General features: G+C 41.2%; 1 protein-coding gene across 1 annotated transcript in view; it reads right to left on the bottom strand.

Moving 5' to 3' along the window:
* The window catches only part of LOC137383888 (N-acetyllactosaminide beta-1,6-N-acetylglucosaminyl-transferase-like), a 41,592-nt gene extending 19,202 nt beyond the window's left edge, over positions 1-22,390 (bottom strand). Inside the window, exons 1-2 of the mRNA XM_068057259.1 lie at positions 20,976-22,390; positions 5,572-5,661 (exon numbers count right to left, since the gene is read on the bottom strand). Of these exons, the coding sequence (XP_067913360.1) occupies positions 5,572-5,661; positions 20,976-21,933 (1,048 nt within the window). The 5' untranslated portion in view covers positions 21,934-22,390. The remainder of the gene's footprint in view (positions 1-5,571; positions 5,662-20,975) is intronic.
* Positions 22,391-23,917: the final 1,527 nt, after the last annotated feature.

Here is a 23,917-nt window from a genome sequence, read left to right on the forward strand (position 1 = left end):
TACAACCATTTTTATTGGCGGGTTACGGTTCATAAATGTTGGCTTTAGCAGACTGCATTTCAGAGACATTGACACTAAACCAAATCCTCAAATTCAATTATGCTTTACTAATAAAATACATGCAACGGTAAAAACACTAGCAAGAGCAAGTGTTTCCCTTTCCTTCCACCCCTCCAACTACCCCATTAATCTGATTGATGCATGTTTTGATGTGGGATATGTGCCTGTGTCTAAAACCCAGAATTGGGCCCCTAATCTCTCTCTGTTGTTATGCCTTTGGAAAATAGTGTCACATTTTCTCAGACTCTCTCTTTCCTAACCCCCCTCCCCCACCATTTCCCCTCTTTACACTTCCTTATTTCCTGGGTTGTTAAAATCAGTCAGGCAATGCTGTGCTTTGCAGAACATTGGTGCATTCAACTTTTAATCATGAGTCACTGGAATAAGCTTTTAAGAACAGAATTGGTCACAGTTCATTTACTCGTGGTCACCAGGAAGTGGTGCCTTAGAGATATTTCCCGTAAACCTGAGTACTGTTTAATTATTGAAAAATTGCAATCGAAAACAGAGCTACAGATCCTGAAAAATGGATGCAGTTCTCAGCTAGAGAAGACAATGGAAAAACAACATATGCAAGCATGATGCATTAATCCATTCAATTTTTTAAATTGCCAATACATTGTTTTGGAAAAAAGGTTAAAAAGTAGAAGCCGTCTGGCTGAATGAACATTTTTGTATAAATGTGCATTGAAATGTCATGAAAGGTTTAAGCAGACAATCCTGAGGTCTACTAATATTATACTATTAATTTCCCTTCATATTGTAGTAATGTTTATCTTTAGCCTTTGCCTGTTAAGCGGGAATCTATTACGCCAGTTTAAAGTACCACTGAACCATTGGACCTGGGCTGACCCTGCAACAACGGTCAGCTGCAGGATTAAGTAGTGAGACTTAAAGATTGCAGACTGGATAATAACAATGTGGAAGAACAGGTCAATCTGCAAAGCGAATCATCTGGGCATTCATCATCCTCCTTAATTGGCACCAGCGGTACAGAAAACAAGGGAAGGTTTTTAACTAAAAGTTTTATTTGGTAGACGAATGAGTAAATGGAAGAATGAAACTATTGATAAGATAAAGTAAATGAAGTTAAGTACGGCAAACTTAATAATTAAGAGTTTGTTAAATAAGAAAAAAATAAATAAGTTTTTGATAAGGGACGTCAGTTAAATTCTCCTTATACAGAATTGAATTTTAAGTTTTGCACAATTACATAATGTAGAATTGTATGGACAGTCATGTAGAAGGAGTAAGAGAAATATATAAAAACTGTATTAGCAATGAGTGTGAAGATTTGTGAAGACCCAAGATACTGAACTGAACTGTAACACATTTGAATCCCCAACTTTCATTATGTGTGCTTGTAAGTACCACCCTTTAAGTATACATCTAAATACTATTGCATATACTGTATGCTTAAGAAATCAAAGACATCTGATGTCAATGGTCAAGAGCCTTAGAGAAAATTTTATGCTTACAGAAGGGGAACAACAAATACACCTGGGCACACATCACATGGATCTCTCATCAGAACATGCACTACAATTTCTCTGCAATTGCTGGGCGTTCTAGAGTCATAGAGTTATACAGCACAGAAATAGGCCCTTCGGTCCATTGTGTCTGTGCCGGCCGTCAAGCATCTATCTATTCTAATCCCATTTTCCAGCACTTGGCTATTGTAAGCTATGGTTTTTCAAGTGCTCATCTAAATACTTTTTAAAATGTTGAGGGTTCCTGCCTCTACCACCCCTTCAGGCAGTGTGTTCCATATTCCAACCACTCTCTGGTTGACATTTTTTTTCCTCAAATCCCCTCTAAACCTCCTGCCCCTTACCTTAAATCTATGCCCCTTGTTTATTGACACCTCCGCTAAGGGAAAAAGTTTCTTCCTATCTACGCCACTCATAATTTTGTCTACCTCAATCAGGTCCCCCTCAGCCTTCTCTGTTCTAAGGAAAACAACCCTAGCCTATCCAGTCTCTCTTCATAGCTGAAATGCTCCAGCCCAGGCAACAGCCTGGTGAATCTCCTCTGCACCCTCTCCAGTGCAATCACATCCTTCCTATAGTGTGGCAACCAGAACTGTACACAGTACTCCAGCTGTGGCCTAACTAGCATTTTATACAGCTCCATCATAACCTCCCTGCTCTTATATTCTATGCCTTGGCGAATAAAGGCAAGTATCCTATATGCATATTAAACACAATCTTTGGTTCTGTCTTCACAACCGAGGACACAAATAACCTCCCAGAAATGTTAGGGAACCAAGGGTCTAACGAGAAGGAGGAACTGAAGGAAATCAGTACTAATAAAATAAATAGCGCTAGGGAAATTAATGGGGTTAAAGGCCGACAAATCCCTAGGGCCTGATAATCTACATCCCAGAGTACTAAAGGGAGTGGCCCTGGAAATAGTGGATGCATTGGTGGTCATCTTCCAAAATGCTATAGACTCTGGAGCAGTTGCTATAGATTAGAGGGCGGCAAATGTAACCCCACTATTTAAAAAAGGAGGGAGAGAAAAAACAGGGAATTACAGACCAGTTAACCTTACATCAGTAGTGGGGAAAATGCTACAGTCTATTATGAAGGATGTGATAGCAGAACACTTGGAAAACAAACGGGATTGGGCAAAGTCAGCATGGGTTTATGAAACGGAAATCATGTTTAACAAATCTACTGGTGTTTTTTGAAGAGGTAACTAGTAGAATAGATAAGGGAGAACCAGTGGATGTGGTGTATTTGGACTTTCAGAAGGCTTTTGATAAGGTCCCACGTAAGAGGTTAGTGTGCAAAATTAAAGCACATGGGATTGGGTGTAATATACTGGCATGGACTGAGAATTGGTTGACAGACAGGAAACAGAGAGTAGGAATAAACGGGTCTTTTTCCGGGTGGTGGGCAGAGACTAGTGGGGTACCGCAGGGATTAGAGCTTGGGCCCCAGCTGTTCACAATATATATTAATGACTTGGGTGAGGGAACTAAAGGCAACATTTCCAAGTTTGCAGATGACACAAAGTTGGGGGGGCAACGTGAGCTGTGAGGAGGATGCAAAGAGGCTCAAATGTGATTTGGACAAGTTGGGGGAGTGGGCAAAGGCATGGCAGATGCAGTATAACGTGGATAAATGTGAGGTTATCCACTTTGGTTGTAAAAACAGCAAAGCAGATTATCTGATAGATTGGGAAAGGGAGAGGTGCAACAAGACCTGGGTGTCCTTGTACACCAGTCACTGAAAGCAAGCATTCAGGTGCAGCAAGCAGTTAGGAAGGCGAATGGTATGTTGGCTTTATTTGCAAGAGGATTTGAGTACAGGAGCAAGGATGTCTTACTGTAGTTATACAGGGCCTTGGTGAGACCACATCGGGAGTATTGTGTGCAGTTTTGGTCTCCTTATCTGAGGAAGGATGTTCTTACCATGGAGGGTGTGCAAAGAAGATTTACCAGGCTGATTCCTGGGATGGCAGGATTGACGTATGAGGAAAGATTGGATCGACTAGGCCTATATTCACTAGAGTTCAGAAGAATGAGAGGGGATCTCATAGAAAACTATAAAATTCTAACAGGACTAGACAGGCTAGATGCAGGGAGGATGTTCCCGATGGTTGGGGAGTCCCGAACCAGGGGTCACAGTCTCAGGATACGGAGTATGCCATTTAGAAGCGAGTTGAGGAGAAATTTCTTCACTCAGAGGATGGTGAACCTGTGGCATTCTCTACCGCAGAAGACAGTGGAGGCCAAGTCATTAAATATATTCAAGAAGATGACAGATATATTTCTTAATGCTAAAAGGATCAAAGGATCTGGGGAGAAAGTGGGAACAGGGTACTGAATTAGACGATCTGCCATGATCTTTTTTGAAAGGCGGAGCAGGCCCGAAGGGCTGAATGGTCTAATCCTGCTCCTATTTTCTATGTTTCTATGCCTTCCTAACCACCTTATCTAACTGTTCTGCTGCCTTCAGTGATCTATGGACAAGTACACCAAGGTCCCTCTGACTTTCTGTATTTCCTAGGGTCCTGCCATCCATTGTATATTCCCTTGCCTTGTTAGCCCTCTCGAAATGCATCACCTCACACTTCTCAGGATTAAATTCCATTTGCTCTACCCATCTTACCAGCTCATCTATATCGACCTGTAATCTAAGGCTTTCCTCCTCACTATTTACGAAACCACCAATTTTCGGGTCATCTGCGAACTTATTGATCATACCTCCTATATTCACATCTAAATCATTAATGTACACTAAAAACAGCAAGGGTCCCAGCACCGATCCCTGCGGTACACCATTGGTCACAGGCTTCCAATTGCAAAAACAACCCTCGACCATCACCTTCTACCACCTACCACTAGCCAATTTTGGATCCAATTTATCAAATTGCCCTGGATCCCATGGGCTCTTACCTTCTTAACCAATCTCCCATGTGGGACCTCATCAAAAGCCTTATTAAAGTCCATGTCAACTGCATCAACTGCTTTACCCTCATCTACACATCTAGTCACCTCCTCGAAAAATTCAATCAAGTTTGTTAGGCATGATCTCCCCCTGACAAAGCCATGCTGACTATCCTTGATTAATCCCTGCCTCTCCAAGTAGAGATTAATCCTGTCCCTCAGAATTTTTACCAATAGTTTCCCTACCACAGATGTTAGATTCACTGGCCTGTAATGACCTGGTTTATCCCTGCTACCCTTCTTGAATAATGGTACCGCATTCAATGGTTCTGACACAGCTCTCAATATAAATGCTCACTCCGTTACTTTTTATATATGTTTCATATAGAAAACAGATGGAGGAAAACACAAAGAGTGCAGCATATGCACATCAACCCAAAAAGAAAGTCTGTTATGGAGGTGAAAGCAATCAAAATGGAAAAACATTCAAAGAAGGGAAATAGAGCAAAAGTACTGGAGAGTTAATGCTTAAATGCAAATCAATAGATGGCAGGATCCCCAAAGACACATTGTACAGCGAGCTCGCCACTGGTATCAGACCCACCGTCCATGTCTCCACTTTAAAGACATCTGCAAACACGACATGAAATCCTGTGACATTGATCACAAGTTGTGGGAGTCAGTTGCCAGCGTTCGCTAGAGCTGGCGGGCAGCCATAAAGACGGGGCTAAAGTGTGGCGAGTCGAAGAGACTTAGTAGTTGGCAGGAAAAAAGACAGAGGCGCAAGGGGAGAACCAACTGTGTAACAGCCCCGACAAACAAATTTTTCTGCAGCACCTGTGGAAGAGCCTGTCACTCTAGAATTGGCCTTTATAGCCACTCCAGGCGCTGCTTCACAAACCACTGACCACCTCCAGGTGCTTATCCATTGTCTCTCGAGATAAGGAGGCCAAAGAAGAGATGCAGTTACACTTCCGCATGGAAGAGTGATAAAACTACTATTACCAACAATTCAGGATGAGCTTACATATTAGACAAAATTTAAATAAGAACATTTTACACAAATGGTCAAATAATGTGCAGTAAGATTCAAAGTTTAAATTTAAATAAATTACCGTGGCAACCACCATGGTCTTTTTGATCACTCCATTTTATGGCACGCAAGTTCCCTTCCCAGGCTGCTGATGGCATTGAACCAGGTGCACCTGAAGGGTGGACATCGAGCATTAATACGGAGAACAGCAATTACAAATATTAAAATCTAATCATTGCGCTTAAAAGGAGAACTTGGTATGTCACGCCATTGTCAATAAAACAGCAGAGGTACTAAATCTTTTTCTTCCACTAGAATTTCTGTAAAGTGTAATGATAAGCGTGTGAAATCTCCAATTACACAATAAAAATCGCAGCAGCACAATTATAGGTGCTATTCCTCCAAAATTTTTGTCTCAAAAGCAGCATTTTGAGCTACAGAACTCCAGGGTGAAAAACCATGGTCCAGATTTTGCAGTTAGCAGCAAAGCAAGGGCACTTGTTGCTTACCTTGAAAACTTCCTACAAAGATCTAGTGGTGATCTCTGTGGTGAGGTCTTCTTTCCTGGCAGCAGTTTAAATCTGGTGCCAAGTCAAGGGGATCGCCAGGCTTACAGCAGCAGTGATGCTAGCAAGCAGGGTAAGTAGCTAATCACAGTTAAAATTTCATGCACAGAAAACCAGGAAGTTAATACCACTAAATCCCTTCACTTTTAACTTAAATTTTCAGTTAGAAGGTGAAATAATGTATTTTGTTATGATAATACAAAGAATAAACTTCTAAAAAAAAGAAAAATATCTTTAAAATGAGAAATTTGACATTTCCCAAACAAAAAAAAAATTACGCTTTCAGGACCAATGAGGTGGTGTTTGGCAGTAATTATGAAGTCAGTACACCATTAAAATTTCAATTACACCTCAATCAAAAAGGTGCAGTTTTTTTCCAAGGGTTTTTATAGTGAGACCAACGACCAATGTGGAAGATTTCATCAAATCATGATTGCAATGGAGATTGCAGCAATTGGGAACCTCTAGAGTACATCCTATGGAGGAGTATAGATTCACTGACAGCAACTTCTGGATTTCCATGCTATTCTGTGCATGTGCAGGCTGCCCAAAGTTGCTGCCAGTTTCAGTGTAGTGATGACAGCGAATGTTGACAGTTGAAGTTTACTGTCATTACCACAGCAGAATCCAGACTATTATGGGTTATAGATGATTACTCATAGGTGGCAGCAGTCATGGCAGCAGTTTGAGATGAAGAATTAATATTCAGATGTAATAAAGCATTGGAGCGTAAGAGCTCAAGTATGACACTTCATACTGTGTATTAGCACCAGCATTAAAATAAATTGCTACAAGAGTAAAGTACAATAATTAGCTGAACTAGACTTAGTTTTTTTTTTAAACTGGATTGCCAGAAGACATTAATCTGAAATCCCAATGAAATTTTGTGACTCTTGTATTAGTATAGAAATTGTGAATGGACTTTATCAGACTCCAAGTAGATGAGGGAGGCATTGAGAGTGTCTCACTGTTCGAGATGTGGAGCTAGAGGAGAAACTTGGTGCTACAGGTGCCCGAAGCTCTCAAATTCATGGGGAGGTCAAGTGCTGTTTATTTTTTGGGGAAAAGTCCCACCTTCAAGGGACCTTGAATTTTTTTTTTTAACCTGCTCAGATTATGGCCCTCCTGTAGTATAGTGATCCATAACTGTTTATTGGGAAACCAGAAAGCTCCCAAATGTACAAGAAAGGTAAAGACAGATACGCAATGTGGCAAGAGACAAAATTGCAACTTCTGAACTCAACCTAGAGAAGGAAGCATTACACGTAATAAAAGGATACCCAGACAGAAGTAATTTTAGTGAGAATCAGTGAGTCTAAATTATGTAAGGGTAGGAACAGACTGGATGTTAGGCAGTTCTCTTTTTCCAGAGAATAGTGATATTCTGGAATGCAGGGCACATTCTAAGTCCCTGGGAGGTTGCTGTGAAAACTGCAATGATTCTATTTATTCAGCAGTCCCTCATCCGAGGAAATCTGACTTCTTAATCGATGAAACATATTCTCACCCTCACCCACAATGTGTGGGCCACATAACCCTTCAGTAAGCATGTTAATTTTTATTTACCGCCCAATAAATAGATTCAAAAGTAAGTGACTTTAAAGTCACAGCTATCCATGTAGGGTAAAAGAAATAACTTGAATTTTTATAGCACCTTTCACAACCTCAGACATCCCAAAACAGACTACACCCAATTCAGTACTTGTCTTTGAAGTGTAGCCCCTTTTAGAAACGTAGAAAATTAGAGAGAGAGGTGTCTTTGGGCCCATGGTGTCTGTGCTACTGAGTTTTCCAATCTAATTCCACTAGTGAGTACTTTGTCGGTATCCATGTAGGTTATGGCATCTCAAGTGCTTATCCAAGTATTTAATACTATGAGGGTTTCTGCCTCCACCACCCTTTCAGGCAGGGAGTTCCAGATTCTCTCAACCTCTGGGTGAAAATATTTCTCCTCAACTCACCTCCAATTCTTCTGCTATTTACCCGAAATCAATTCCCCCTGGTTATTGACCTCTCTAGGGGAAATAGGTCCTTCCTATCCACAATCTAGGCCCCTCATTATTTTATACACATCAATTAAATCTCCCCTCAGCCTCCTTTGTTCTGAAAACAATTCCAGCCTATCCAATTTTTCTTTATTGCTAAAATTCTACATTCCTGGCAACATCCTCATAGATCTCCTCTGTACCCACTCTAGTGCATATCCTTCCTGTAATGAGTGACCAGAATTGTACACAGTACTCTAGCTGTGATCTTACTAGTGCCATGATACAGATACATTCAGCATTCCTTCAACTAAATAGTGGGAACAAGGGATCAAATTTGGGAAGATGTGATAAATCAAAGAGTAGAGACAAGGCAAGAGAGAAAGGTATTAATATGGGAAAAGATAAACTGACCGTGACAGGAAGGGACAGTGAGTACAAATCTAAGAGTAAATCAGCAGCACACAAGGCTAGAGGTTACAAAAATAATGGAAAAGGACAAAACTAAAGGTTAGTGTGCAGGTACAGCAAGTAATTAGTAAAGCTAATGGAATGTTATTGTTTATCGCGAGGGGAATTGAATACAAAAGTACAGAGGTTATGCTTCAGTTGTACAGGGCATTGATGAGACCACATCTGTGTACAGTACTGGTCTCCTTATTTTAGGAAGGATGCAAATGCATTGGAGGCAGTACAGAGAAGGTTTACTAGACTAATACCTGGAGTGGGCGGGCTGTCTTATAAGGAAAGATTGGACAGGCGAGGCATGTATTCGCTGGAATTTAGAAGAGTAAGAGGTGACTTGATTGAAACATATAAGATCCTGAGGGATCTTGACAGGGTGGATGTGGAAAGGATGTTCCCCCTTGTGGAAGAATCTTGAACTAGGGGTCACTGTTTAAAAATAAGAGGTCACCCATTTAAGACAGAGGTGAGGAGAAATTTTTTCTCTGTGTGTCATGAGTCTTTGGAATTCTCTTCCTCAAAAGGCAGTGGAAGCAGAGTCTTTGAATATTTTTAAGGCAGAGGTAGATAGATTCTTGATAAGCAAGGGGGCGGAAGGTTATCAGGAATAGGTGGAAATGTGGAGTAATCAGTTCAACTTATTGAATGGTGGAGCAGGCTAGAGGGGTCGAGTGGCCTACTCCTGCTCCTAATTCGTATGTTCTACACTCTGTATCTGAATTCACCTAGCATTCGAAACAAAACAGATGAACTGAAAGCTCAAATAGAAATAAATATGATCTGATAGACATTCGAGACATGGCTACAGAATGACATAGATTGGGTCCTTAATAGCGAAGGGTATGTGAAATCTAGGAAGGACAGGAAGCTAGGAAAAGGTGGAGGGGCGGCTCTGTTAATTAATGACAATAGGGAGTGATGACCTAAGTTCAGGAAACCAGGAAGTAGAAGCAGTTTGGATCGACATGAGAAATGATAAAGGTAAGAAGTCAATTGTGGAAGTGGTGTACAGGCCCCATAACAGTAACCACACAGTAGGATGGGGTATAAAGGAAGAAATAGTGGGAGCTTGTCAGAAAGGTACGGCGATAACCATGGGCGACTGTAATCTACTTATAGACTGGAAAAATCAGATGGGCAAATGTAGCCTAAATGAGGAGCTCATACAATGTTTTCCGGATAGTTTCTTAGAACAGCACGTTTTGGAGCCGACCAGAGAGCAGGCGATGCTGGACCTGGTATTGTGCAATGTGATAGGATTAACTGATGACCTCATAGTGAAAGCAGTGATCACAATATGATTGAATTTTACATTCAGTTTGAGGGAGAAGCGTGGGTCTAAGACTAGTATTTTAAACTTAAATAAGGGCAATTATGAAGGCATGAAAGCAGAGCTAGCAAAAGTGAACTGACAAAGTAGGTTAAGGGATAGGTCAACAGATGCAGTGGCAGACATTTAAGGGGATATTTCAGAATACACAGAACAGATACATTCCACCGAGAAAGAAACATTAAGGGGAGGACCCACCACCTGTGGTTAACTAAAAAAATTGGATAGTATCATGCTTAAAGAAAAAGCATATAATTGCACAAAGATGGGTGGCAAGTCAGAAGATAGGACAAAATATAAAAAGCAGCAAAGAACGACAAAGATCCGTCATGCTAGACCCCTGCCTGCCAAGAGTGAGGCACATTAATTTTGCCATGAACAGTGATTTTAAACAGTTACTGGAGCGAGGGGAGGACTTGTTGAACAGATCAGCCGTGGCTGGAAAAGACAATTGCATATTAACAGACGGTGTTTGGAAGGACAAAAGCCATTCCCTGACATTCAACCCACAACGGACTTTTGATCACCAGCTGTTGAAGGTGGGGGAGCTCGCATTCCAGGTTGACTGCTAAGATGGCCGAATACACAATCGGACATGGGAAAACCAGCTAGTCACATGACTAACCTGCTGGGCAACCTGTGTTTTTTGAATCTGTACAAAGAGTTTGGGCACAAAGTTGTTTGTTCCTGGACTGCGAATATCTCTCTCCTGTCTGATCCCATCTCTTTCTCACAACTACTCTTCAGATATTGCCTCAAACCTTTCCATTTTATTTTTCTTCTGCTCTTTTCTGTCTCTATTTGCAAGTGTGCATTGCGTACGCATGCTAGCGTAGGGCGCGGCGTGCATTCGTAGGCGTTAACCAAATTAGAGTTTAAGTTTAATAAATTTCAACTTTTCTTCTTTAAACCTAACAAAGCCTGTTTGTGCTGGTTTCTTTGCCTTATAATTGGAAAGCAGGGAACATGGATTCACCAAACAGGAGCTAAAAAAAGTTTAAAAATTAAACCCTGTTACAGTAAGACCAGGTGACGGCTGAAAGGGAACCCTAGACCTCTTTCTCACCTGGTAACAGTTCAATAAGGAGGGAAAAATTAGAGTGAGAGAGAAAGCTGGCTAGAAATATAAAAACAGCTTCTATAGTTATTTAAGAAAAAAAAATTGTTAACAAAATGAGCGTTGGTCCTATCGAAAGTCAGTCAGGGGGATTGATAATGGAAAATAAGGAGATGGCGGATGGACTGAACAGGTATTTTGCATTGGCAAAAGTAACATCCCAGAAACAGCTGTAAATCACAAAATAGAAGGGAGGGAGAAACTCAAGAAAATTACTATCACCAGGGAAGTAGTACTGAGCAAAGTGTTGGATCTGCAGGCTGACAAGTCCCTGTGTCCTGGACTTCATCCTAGGGTCTTAAAAGAAGTGGCTAGTGAGATAGTTGATGCATTGGTTTTCATTTTCCAAAATTCCCTAGATTCGGGGAAGGTTCCATAAGATTGGAAAATAGCCAATGTAATTCCTTTATTCAAAAAGGGAGGGAGACAGAAAGCAGGAAACTACAGGCCAGTTAGCTTAACATCTGTCTTAGGGAAAATGTTAGAAGCTATGAAAGCAGGGAACTTAGAAAAATATCAAGGTAATCAAGCAGAGTCAAGTTTTGTGAAGTGAAATCATGTTTAACCAACTTATTGGAATTCTTTGAAGTAACTTGTGCTATGGATAAAGGGAACCAGTGGATGTACTGTACTGAGATTTCCAGAAGGCATTTCACAAGGTGCCACATGAAAGGTTACTGTGGAAAATAAAAGCTCATGGTATAGGGGGTAACATTTCAGCATGGATAGAAGATTGGATAGCTAACAGGAAACAGGAGGCATAAATAGGTCATTTTCTGGTTGGCAAGATATAACCAAGTGGTGTGCCACAGAGATTGGTGCTGGAACCTCAACTTTTTAACAATTTATATAAATGACTTGGATGGAGGGACCAAAGGTATGGTTGGTAAATTTGCTGATGACAAAAAGATAAGCAGTAAAGTTGTGAAGAGGACATAAGGAGTCTACAAAGGGATCATGTGAGTGGGCAAAAATGGAGTATAATGTGGGAAAGCGGGAAATTGTCCATTTTGGCAGGAAATTTTTTTCTAAAAGCATATTATCTAAATGATGAGAGATTGCAGAGCTCAGAGATGCAGAGGGATCAAGGTGTTCTAGTACATGAAAAGCAAAAGGTTAGTATGCAGGTACAGCAGGTAATTAGGAAAGCTAATAGAATATCATTTCTGCAAGGGGAATTGAATACAAAAGTAGGGAGGTTATGCTTCATTTATACAGCACATCTGGAGTACTGTGGACAGTATTGGTCTCCTTATTTAAGGAAGGATGTAAATACATTGGAAGCAGTTCAGAGAAGGTTTACTAGACTAATACCTGGAGTGGGCAGGTCGTCTTATGAAGAAAGATTGGAAAGGCAAGGCTTGTATCCACTGGAGTTAAGAGTAAGAGGCGACTTCATTGAAACATACAAGATTCTGAGGGGTCTTGACAGGGTGGATGAGGAAAGTATGTTTCCTCTTGTGGGAGAATCTGGAACTAGGGGTCACGGTTTAAAAATAAGGGGTCGCCAAGTTTTAAGATGAGATGAAGAGAAATGTTTGTGAAGGTCGTGAGTCTTTGGAACTTTTTTCCTGAAAAGGCGGTGGAAGAAGAGACTTAAAATACTTTTAAGGCAGAGGTAGATAAATTCTTGATAAGCAAGGGCGTGAAAGGTTATGGTGGTAAGTGGAAACGTGGAGTTGAGGTTACAATCAGATCAGCCATGATCTTGTTGAATGGCGGAGCAGGCTTTTATTCTGCACCTAATTCATATGTTCGTATGAATTGCTGTTCTTGCCACATCCTGTCCATCCCTAGTGCTTTATACAGTTCTAGCATAAGCTCCCCACTTATCTTCAACGCTTCAGTTAATAAAGGAAAGTATCCTGCATGCCTTAACTACCTTATCTACTTACCCTGCTACCTCCAGGGATCTATGGACATGCACTCCAAGATCCCCCAGTTCCTCTACACTTCTCAGTATCTTATTACGGACAGGTGGTATGTGGCATGGGTGGCTTCCACTTTTCATCTCCCAACTGTTAAAAATGGTGTCAGTCCCAGAGTGTTTTTAGGGTCAAATACAGAGACAAACGACAGATTCTCTCATAGGTTTAAAGATTGATTTTTTTTCAAACAAATCCCCAAAATGGATACAACCTTACCCACACATGCATTTACACACACATGCGCAAACAAGAATAGAGAAAAGAGGGTAGGATGCAATTAGAATCCAAATTGCTGTACAAAACTCCGTTGTTTAAAAACCTTCAGAGTTTCTTGCTGGAGGAAATCTTCTAACTGTGTTGCAGGCCTGAATGTTCCTTGCCTTGCAAGGTGTTGTAGTCTTGTGGTTAAAACTCAGCCCAAGTTGGTGTGAATCCTGGTTTAGTTTCGCAGATGGAGACACTCAAATCACCTTGCAAATTCTCCGCTGCAGTGGTTGTTCAAGTTATTGTTCAGCAGGGTTCTTCTGCTTGGCTGGACCATATCTCAGCCAGTTTCAACCAGAAACTTTCTGTGGTCTTAGGTTGATCTAGCCTCTCCCTTAGCATGAACATACAATGGTTCAGGATATGAAACCCTCGTTATCTGCTGCCATCTGGATGGGGACTATTCTGCTATAATGGTGCTACTTCACATTGATTCATCTTGGTTTGGGCTGTGGAATCAGTCTGCCTATAGAACCTTTGTTAGCCCTATTCCTGTAGCTAGGAGTTATTAACATTAAGTGGCCTTCTCTCCATTTCAAGGTGTTTTCCCTAAAGCTAATTCAGATGGAGTTGATGAGTTTCGTCTTTGCAGACAGGCTAGTTTATTGACAGTACAGGAGGAGGTGAAGGGGGGGGGGAGAGGTGAGGTGAAGGGGGGGGGTCACCTGACCTCACCAGTCTTGTCTGTAGCCTGAATATATCCATTTTCTTGTAGCTCTGTTCAAACAGTTGGCTTCTGTTCCTCAATTCCTCCAGTTCATTTCATTTTCCAACACTGCTCCTTCCATGAGCATGACACCTACCATTCATTGTGCATTCCCTTGCCTTGTTTACCCTCCCCAACTGCATTACCTCACTTCTCCAGATTGAATTCTATTTTCCACTTTTCGCTAATGCCCTTCTGATGATACAGCCTTTACCCTACTACAAGAAAACTGGTACTTTTATTTTTTCTCTTTCAAATTATTACTCCTCATAATTAATTAGTGTTGGATTTGAATCCCGGATGAGCCCCCAATTAATGTGTTATGACCAACGTGGGAGTAATGCACTGTTAATTCAGTCCCACTACTCCACAGCTCACTGCATATTTGTAAAGTTTCCCACTTACTGGAATTAGCCAAATTAAACACTATTTATGCCCCAGAATAAAGTACGCCAAACCAGGTTTCTTTAAACAAAGAAAATTAACTGTATTAATAAACCACGTTTTAAATGATGAGATAAATCTACATGTATGAACAGATTTTATAACTCCTTATTCTTCCTAACCCTCATGTGCACAGACATATATTCAAAAATCGGTTAACCGGGGAAAAAGGGTGATTTAAGTTGTAACTGTTTCTTAGGAACAATAAAATAATTGTCGGAGTCTGGTAGAATATTTCTGAATTGGTGAGGTGTCCCAGAGTCAAAGAGTCAGATGCCACTTGATGTCTCCCCAGGTAAGTTTGATAAACTGTGATGGGTAGGCGTTCAAGGCAATTTGTCTGCAGCAGATGTCACACAAATCTTTCAGCTCAAGGTGTAGCAACAGGTCTACTTAAGTTTTAGGGTAGCAGACTAGCAGTCAAAAACTTTGAGATGTCAGGATCTTCCAAAAACACAAAAAGCAACAGAACTCACTCAAGGCAGGAATTCTTCAGACTGAAGGCAACAGCAACCTGCCGCACCCAAAACGCAAGGCTTCCTTTCTCCAAAAGAGTGTTTCCCCACAAAGCACTTCATCTTTCTCTGGGTCTTTTCTCTCTCTTCGGGCAGGTCAAAACTTCACCTTAAATGTAGCACCTTTCCCCTTGAAATGGAAAGCTTATTTTCAGAGAGAATAGGTCTTTTTCTCTAGTCTACAAACCCAGGTCTCCAACAGCAACTGGCTTTCCACCAATCCACTTTCAAAAATGCTAAAGGCCTAATACTTCCTCTTTCACTATAGTTTATCCAATCCAATTTTCACACTATACCTCCTCCTTTACTAGAATGTCTGCATTGCACCCGACTTCATAAAAGAGGGGGACAAAGTCGTCATTAAGAACTATGCCCACGTCGTCTGCCTCCACAAACAAACGGTCTCTAATCTTTCCTTAGTTAGTTATTGTCTGGCTGTTTATGTATTCATAAAACTTGTTAGGATTTTCCTTGATTTTATTTCCAAATTTTTTTATGCTCTCTCTTTGCTTTCCTAATTTACCTTTTTTTAAAAAAAAAAAATCATTCCTGCATTTTCAATACTATTCTAAGCTTTCTCCAGTATTGAGCTTTCAGTATCTGACATAAGCATTCTTTTTTGCCTTACCCTACTCTGTATGCTCTTGACAGACAGAGGGTCAGGGAGAGGGTCTAAACTTTGGAGTCTCACAGTTTTTCTTTGTGGAAACAAACTTGTTCCGAGCCCTCTCAATCTCCTCCTTGAAGGTCTCCCACTGCTTGCACACGGATTTACCTTCAAGCAGCAGTTGTGATGCCGGGAAATGCAGTAACCTATTTGCACACAGCAAAGTCCCACAAAACAGCTAAGATGAAGTGATGTTGGTTGATGGATAAAGATTGACTAGTGACTGGAAATAAATATGGATATAATTATTGGTTGTCAGGACACACTCAGAACATTGACTTTTCCACTTATCTGACTATTTTCCTTCTTTGGATCCATGGTCAATGGTGGGGACTTTAATTATACTTCTAAGCCCAAGCTAAAAACCCACCTGATAACTTGGCATTTTCTTGCATTTCATTCTTCATGGTGAACATTTGACAATGGTGTAACCTGATAGTTCAGATTACACCATTTGCTCAAATCCCACAAATCCAAAAATTTACAACAAGAAGTCTCAAGCTACTGCATTGAGATGTGCAAGATCTCCCCATATCGCATGGGCAAACCTTCCTGCCTGATGTTTCTCTTTGCACTTCATCTAGCAATAATTCAACAATTCCAATCCTCCTTGGATTCAGGAGTGGTGGCTGAGGACTGGAAAATTGCAAATGTTACACACCCTTTTTTGAACAAGGGTAAGGATAAGCCCAACAACTACAGGCCAGTCAGTTTAACTTTGGCAGTAGGAAAGTTTTTAGAAACAATAATTTGGGACAACATTAACAGTCACTTGGACAATTGCAGATTAATTAGGGAAAGCCAGCATGGATATGTTAAAGGCAAATAGTGTTTAACTAACTTGTTTGAGTTTTTTGAGGGGGTAACAGAGAGGGTTGATGAGGGCAATGCAGTTGATGTGGCATACATGGACCTCCAAAAGGCATTTGATAAAGTGCCACATAACAGGCTCGTCAGCAGAACTGAAGTCCATGGAATAAACCAAGAAACATAGAAAATAGGAGCAGGAGTAGGCCATTTGGCCCTTCGAGCCTGCTCCGCCATTCATTATGATCATGGCTGATCATCCAACTCAATAACCTGTTCCCGCTTTCACCCCACATCCTTTGATCCCATTAGACCCAACAGCTATATCTAACTCCTCCTTGAAAACATACAATGTTTTGGCCTCAACTGCTTTCTGTGGTAGCGAATTCCACAGGTTCACCACTCTCTGGGTGAAGAAATTTCTCCTCATCTCAGTCCTGAAAGGTTTACCTGTATCCTTAGACTATGACCCCTGGTTCTGGATTCCCCCACCATCGAGAACATTCTTCCTGCATCTACCCTGTCAAGTCCAGTTAGAACTTTATAGGTTTCTATGAGATCCCCCCTCACTCTTCTGAACTCCAGCGAATATAATCCTAACCGACACAATCTCTCCTCATATGTCAGTCCCGCCATCCCAGGAATCACTCTGGTAAACCTTTGCTGCACTCCTTCTATAGCAAGAACATCCTTCCTCAGATAAGGAGACCAAAACTGCACACAATATTCCAGGTGTGACCTCACCAAGGCCCTGTATAATTGCAGCAAGACATCCCTGCTTCTGTACTCGAACCCTCTCGCTATGAAGGCCAACATAACATTTGCCTTTTTTACCGCCTGTTGCACCTATATGCTTATCTTCAGCAACTCATGTACAAGAACACCCAGGTCTCGCTGCATATTCCCCACTCTCAGTTTATAGCCGTTCAGATAATAACCTGCCTTCCTGTTTTCACTACCAAAGTGGATAACTTCACACTTATCCACATTATACTGCATCTGCCATGCATTAGCCCACTCACTCGACTTGTCCAAATCACCCTGAAGCCTCTCTGCATCCTCCTCACAACTCACCCTCCCACCCAGTTTTGTGTCTTCTGCAAATTTGGAGATATTACATTTAGTTCCCTCATCTAAATCATTAATGTATATTGTGAATAGCTGGGGTCCTAGCACCGATCCCTGCGGTACCCCACTAGTCACTGCCTGCCATTCAGAAAAAGACCCATTTATCCCTACTCTTTGTTTCCTGTCCGCCAACCAATTTTTTATCCATCACAATACTCTATCCCTAATCCACTTTAATCACTTTAATTTTACATGCTAATCTCTGATGTGGGACTTTGGCAAAAGCCTTCTGAAAGTCAATAAAAGGGACAGTGGCAATATGGATACGAAGTTGGCTGAGTGTCAGGTGTCACGGAACTGTTTTTTTTTCCTCCTCTGTTTAAAACAGTGTGCCTTTAAGACTAAGCACAGTGTGCCAAGAGCTACACCCGTTTCCCAGGCCACAGCAGGAGAGAGAGGTCACATGGTGTACTGTAACCTTTAGCTGTGGATAAAGACTGGTGTCAACCAGTTTGAACTAGTGTCCAATGAAGCATGCTCTGAAGGAAGAAGCTGTTTATTTCTCTTAGCAGGAAAATCTACATTGAGTTGCAGGCTGTGTTATTGCCTAACAAGAGAAAAACACTGGAAAAAGAGCATTTACCTTCAAGATTGACTCTCTGTCATTTGTTTGTGTTTGCTGGAATTCTCAGGAATGTTTCTACTGAAAAACTACCAATTTTAGAATCCAAATAGACCTGTGGCTATATTCCTTGTTAAAAGAACTGCGTGACGCCTGCTGTAACCAAAGTGCTTTGAATCCCTATCTATTAAAAGACTGTTCCATCAAATACGCCTGGAGACTTCGAGTGGTATCTGATTATTCTAATCTGGGACACCTCACCAACCAGGAACGTAACTTACCAGGACTTACAACCCAGCTACTTATATTATTCCTAAGAAATACTATTTTTAAAAAACCAGTTAACCGTTGATTTTTGAATGTATGTGTGTGCGCATTAGGGTTAAGAGAAAATAAGTTATAAAGTCTTTAGACATAAATTTATCTTATACTGCTTAACATTTAGTTTATTAACAAATAGTTAATTTGTCGTGGTTTAAAGATACCTGGTTTGGTTTGTTTTATTCTGGGGGTTACTAAAAAGTGTTTTAATTTGGCTGATTTCTGGTTAGGTGGGAAAACTTTAATAATATGCTGTGACCTGTGGAGTATTGGGACGGAATTGACAGTGCATTACTCCGGCCTCGGTCATAACACAGCAAAGAGAGTAGCAGTGAATGGTTGTTTTTTGGACTGGAGAATGGTATATAATGGGGTTCCCCAGGGGTTGGTACTAGGACCACTGCTTTTCTTGACCTGAAGAATGACCTAGATTTGGGTGTGCAGGGCACAATTTCTAAATTTGCAGATGACACAAAACTTGGAAGTATTATGAATTGTGTGGAGGATAGTGATATACTTCACAAGGACATAGGCTGGTGGAATGGGCAGACATATGGAAGATGAAATTTAATGCAGACAAATGTGAAGTGTTATATTTTGGTAGGAAGAATAAGGAAAAGCAACATAAAATAAAGGATACAATTCTAAAAGGGTGGGGGGGGGGCGGTATATGTGCACAAATTATTGAAAGTAGCAGGACAGGTTGACAAAGCAGTTAATAAGGCATATGGCATCCTGGGCTTTATAAATCAAGAAGTTATGGTGAACATTTATAAAAGACTGGTCTGGCCTCAACTGAAGTATTGTGTATAATTCTGGGCACCACATATTAAGAAGGATGTGAAAGCATTGGAGAGGGTGCAGGAAAGATTTACAAGAACGGTACCAGGGATAAGAGACTTCAGTTATGAGTTTAGACTGGCAAAGCTGGGCTGTTCTCCTGAATGAGAGCTTGAGAGGAGATTTGATAGGTGTTCAAAATCACGAGGGGTCTGGACAGAGTAGATATGGAGAAACTGTTCCCATTAGTGAAAGGGTCGAGAACCAAAGGACACCAATTTAAAGCGATTAGCAAAATAGCCAGAAGCAACATGACAAAAAAATCTTTTACTCAGTGAGTGGTTAGGATCTGGAATGCATTATCAGTGTGGTGGAGGCAGATTCAATCATCATGACTTTCAAACAGGAATTGGATAATTATCTGAAGAGAAATGATTTGCAAGGCTATGGTGAAAAAGTAGGGGAGTGCAACTAGTCGAATTGCTCTCACAGAAAGCCAGCACAGACACGATGGACTGAATGGCCTCCCTCTGTGCTGTAACTATTCTATGATTCTCTACCATGTACTCCCAAGTACTAAGAGATCAATCTGATCCATTGAGCAAAATGGCCTCCTTCTAGTTTGTAACTTCTATCGTCCCAAAGGAATACCCATTTCAGCTTAGGCAGGCTTGGAGGAAAAGTTAGAAAACCAGGTACCAGTCTTATAGAAAATACATGCAAGATGAATATGTAAAAATATCACAATGTGCACTACCAGGTATCACCTAAAGATGTTCAGAATATAAATTTCTTTATAATGAAACAAACAATTTTTACACTACTGAAGGTTGTAACTGTGACACAACCATAAAGATACTGCAATATGAAATCAAACAACTGTTGCTTGTCTTTGACCAATCGCTCTGGATTTAGAGAATATAAAAGAAAACAAAATCGCACAGAATATATTCCAGTAACTGGCAGAGAATTCAATTCCAATTATAAATTTGAAGTTTATTCCGACAGTGAGGATCTTCTACAACAGCACCTGCTGCCCTTGGCCCCTGTGGTTTATGAAAGCACCTGAGCCCATTACCAAGACTCTCATTACACCCACTCAATTTTGTGGATCGGCTGTCGAGATAAGGAATGTTAGACTTTATATTTCAAGCACTCCCAGCATTCTAACTTCCCCAACATGTCTGAGGCCTAGCCTTACACTCCCAAACAAAATGTGGCCTTCCCCTCCCACCTATCCGGTGGCCTTTTGAGTGAGGCAAGTGCTGAGGTTCAAGCTCACTAAACTGCACAGTTTCATCTTGCATTCCTCCCTGCAGAGGCAGCAGATGGAGGAAAGAATGAATTACTTGCATTTTTATAGCACTTTTCAAACCCCAGGTCATCCAGAAAGTGCTTTACAGCAAAAGTACTTTTGAAGTGTCCTCACTATTGTAACGTAGGAAACACAGCAGCCAACATGCACACAGTAAACTCCCACAAACAGCTCTATGATAATGACCAGATGTGTTTAAATGATAATGGTTGAGGGATAAACATTAGCAAGAACATCAAGTAGCACCCCTCTGCTCCTCTTTGAAATAATACCATGGGATCTTACCTCCATCTGACAGTGCAGATGGGATCTTGGTTTAACACCTCATCTTCGGCACTGTAGCACTCCCACACTACAGACTTAAGTCTAGATTATAGGCTCAGATCTCTGGAATGGTTCTTAAACCCACAAACTTTTTACTCAGAGACCAGAGTGCTATCACCTGAGCCACAGCTGACATTCAAGGAGACTTTTGTCCCATCAGTCTGGCCTGAATTTGAAACTGCTTCCCCAAGGCAAAAGCTGGAATCAAACCCAACATTCCATCCCACTCATTCTTTATGGAAAATACAGATGTTGCACGTACCTGGTATTCTGTTTAAGGTTACCCAATAGTGTTCATCAGGACTATATGTGTCTTTAGACCATTTTAACAAATCCAAAGCTCGTTGGTCTTTCAAAATAAATTCTACGAATTCAGTTGTCAAAGCATAGTATGCAGACCCAAAATAAATAGTTAGGTTGTGGGGAGGGGGGGATTTCTGCTTCGCAGTTCTGGCTACATAGGATTTACTGGCAGACAGAACCTGCTTGTACACAAACTTAGTGCGGACTTTGGCATGTTCTGGAGGCAAAATGCCAGGGGTAATGTTCTTCCCTTTAAAGGCTTTGAGGTGACGAATGATCTCCAGGTTGGTTTTGAGCGGGTAATCCTGACCGCAGAGGTTAAGGACATATTTCCAGTTGGTCCTAAACCTGAGGAGATCCGTCAGGCAGCTGATGTCCGCTTCCAGCCGGGAAATCCCTCCGTAGATGATGGGCACCATCCTGGAGGCAAGGAAAACATTGCCGAAGCATCCCTGTAAACGCTGCAGTTGCCTATGGAATTCCCCAGGAGATTTCTCATCCACGTGGATGCAGTAGAGGTTGTGAGGCCGGTAAATGGCCCTGAAGAGCCTCTCGAAGGTGTCGAACTCCTTGTGCACGGTAATGATGAAGGCCAGAGGGAAGCTGATCTCCTCGGCTGTCAGCGGGCTCCGGGAATAGTGAAGCAGCGCCTGGAACCTGCTGCACTCAGCCTCTGAACCATCTAGCAGCCCGAGAGCTGCCGGGGGCGCCCCATTCCAAAGGAAGACTTTCTTCCCTTGAAAGAAGGAGTCGCAGACAGACTCCGAGCGAGATCCCTCCCTTTGAGGGAGTCTGTTGGGATTCTTGGATTTATCCCCATTCCCACCAGACTGAATCCGACAGAACCAGTAGAAACTCACAAGCACGAACAGCAGCAGCGTGGTGAAACCGAGCTGGAGCTTCTGATTCGCCTCCATTCCTCAAAGTCCCCGGTTCTCTTTTTTTTTCAGCTACAGTCTAATAAAGCCGAACAGCGATGGATGGCGAAGAAGCCCCCTCTACGCTTCTGTTTCTTCTGCATTTGGACGAACCTGGATTGGGAGCAGCTTCAATGAGCTATAGCAACCTAGTCTTCCCCAGTCGGCTGCCAGACCTATTTCCGCACTCTAACATATGCTATTTACAAGGAACTATTCTCCAGTTCAAACCATTAAACAGTTTCCACTTGAGTAACTGAGCACACTTGTGTGGAAGTAACTAGCAATTAACTCGCTAGTATTTTTAAAGTAGCAGCTTATTTTTTCAAAAATCAGAGAAGGGATGGGGGACTGGGATCATGCCGGTGATTTGAAACTATAAACGGATTCATAACGTTTATGCTCAGAACCAAATTAGGAAAGACTGCCTTCTACTTTGGATGGATAATTTGCGGCTCACACATTTCAACAAACCCGCCCACTCATTGTATCAGCCTATCAGCTTCAGCCCTGAACAGATAGTGATCTGAAAAGAGGAAATGGCCACTGCTTTTTTCCCCCAAAAACTGTTCAAAGGATATTGTGCGGTAATTGTACATGTTGAGGAAATAAAAAGAACTAATTGTTACTGTTGATGTAATTTAGAGGTGAATAGCTACAGCAGCAGAATGTTTTATTAACCAATAACTGGGAGTACAGATTTGGAGTCATGTTAACCACAACAGCACAGAACAAAAACCCAAATTGGGAGGGAAGCGAAGGGATTGCTAGTCGGAAAAGGGCCATGGTCCCACTAGTTCACCATCTACTATCCTGGTAGTTACATGATTCAATGATAATGGCGTTGTTGACTAATCATAGCAATTAATCTCTATTTCCAATAAATCTACACACCAAACCCAGACATATAGAGTGGAAACCCTAGGTCTAGAAGCAACTTTTTTCCTTCCAAGCATGCTACATTTGCCAGTTCTCAAATTATTCACATACTATGGTATATCCCAAATATTATTTTCTGAAGTAAATCTTTCTCATTTGCATTTAAATGAATCAATACTAACTGCTGCAAGGGGTGTTTGTTCCATAGATTGATCACTCACTCACTAAAATATTATTTCCGCAGCTTAGTTTGGTTCCACACATTGGGTCAAGGTAAAATAGCTTGTTATGGTTTACAATATCGAGTCCTTTTTGAATCCTGAAAACAGGAATCATTTCACCTCTCAACCTCTTTTTCCAGTGAGAACTTGCTCAATTTACATAATCGTTCCTCATAATCCAATCCCTCCATCCCTTATTCTGATTGCTTGCTTCCATATCTTTACAAAAGTTGCAACATCCTTTCTGGACTGTGACAACCAGAACTATACACTATATTCCAAGTGCAGCTGTACCAATGGTTCATAGAGGATTACCTTGGGATTTTGGCAATATTTATACAAACAGAACACATGAAATACTTACCACTTCTGTGTTTGAGCAAAACAGCTTGAGCTTCACGGAATGGAACTATACTAAAAATAGTGTGTGATCTTTTAACTAACTGTTTTGGATAGAAACAGAGTTTAAACAGTAATGTGCAAAAAAATTGCAGTTGCTAGAAATCTGAAACAAAAACAGAAAATGCTGGAAACACACAGCAGCTCCCACGTTATCTGAAGAGAATGGACAAGTTGACTTTCATATATGGAACCTTCATCAGAACTCATGATTTTTCTGCAACTGAAATGTCAACTTGTCTGTTCTCCCCATATAAGTGAGATGATTCTACTCAGTAGTTTAATTTTTGAAGTGGACTTAAAAGAGTGTTTACAAACCTTGTCGTAAGGTTTAGAGTAGATGAAAGTAAAATAGAAGGATGCAAGCCAGCTAAATGAACTGAGGCCAATAGAGCATTTGGATGAGAACTATTAAGCGACAGCTTGGCTCAGTTGCTCATACCTGCACCTCAATGAGCTGTGGGTTCATATGTCAATATAGACTG

This window comes from Heterodontus francisci, chromosome 2 (genome assembly GCF_036365525.1).
Source record: "Heterodontus francisci isolate sHetFra1 chromosome 2, sHetFra1.hap1, whole genome shotgun sequence".
In the NCBI taxonomy this organism is placed as follows: Eukaryota; Metazoa; Chordata; class Chondrichthyes; order Heterodontiformes; family Heterodontidae; genus Heterodontus; species Heterodontus francisci.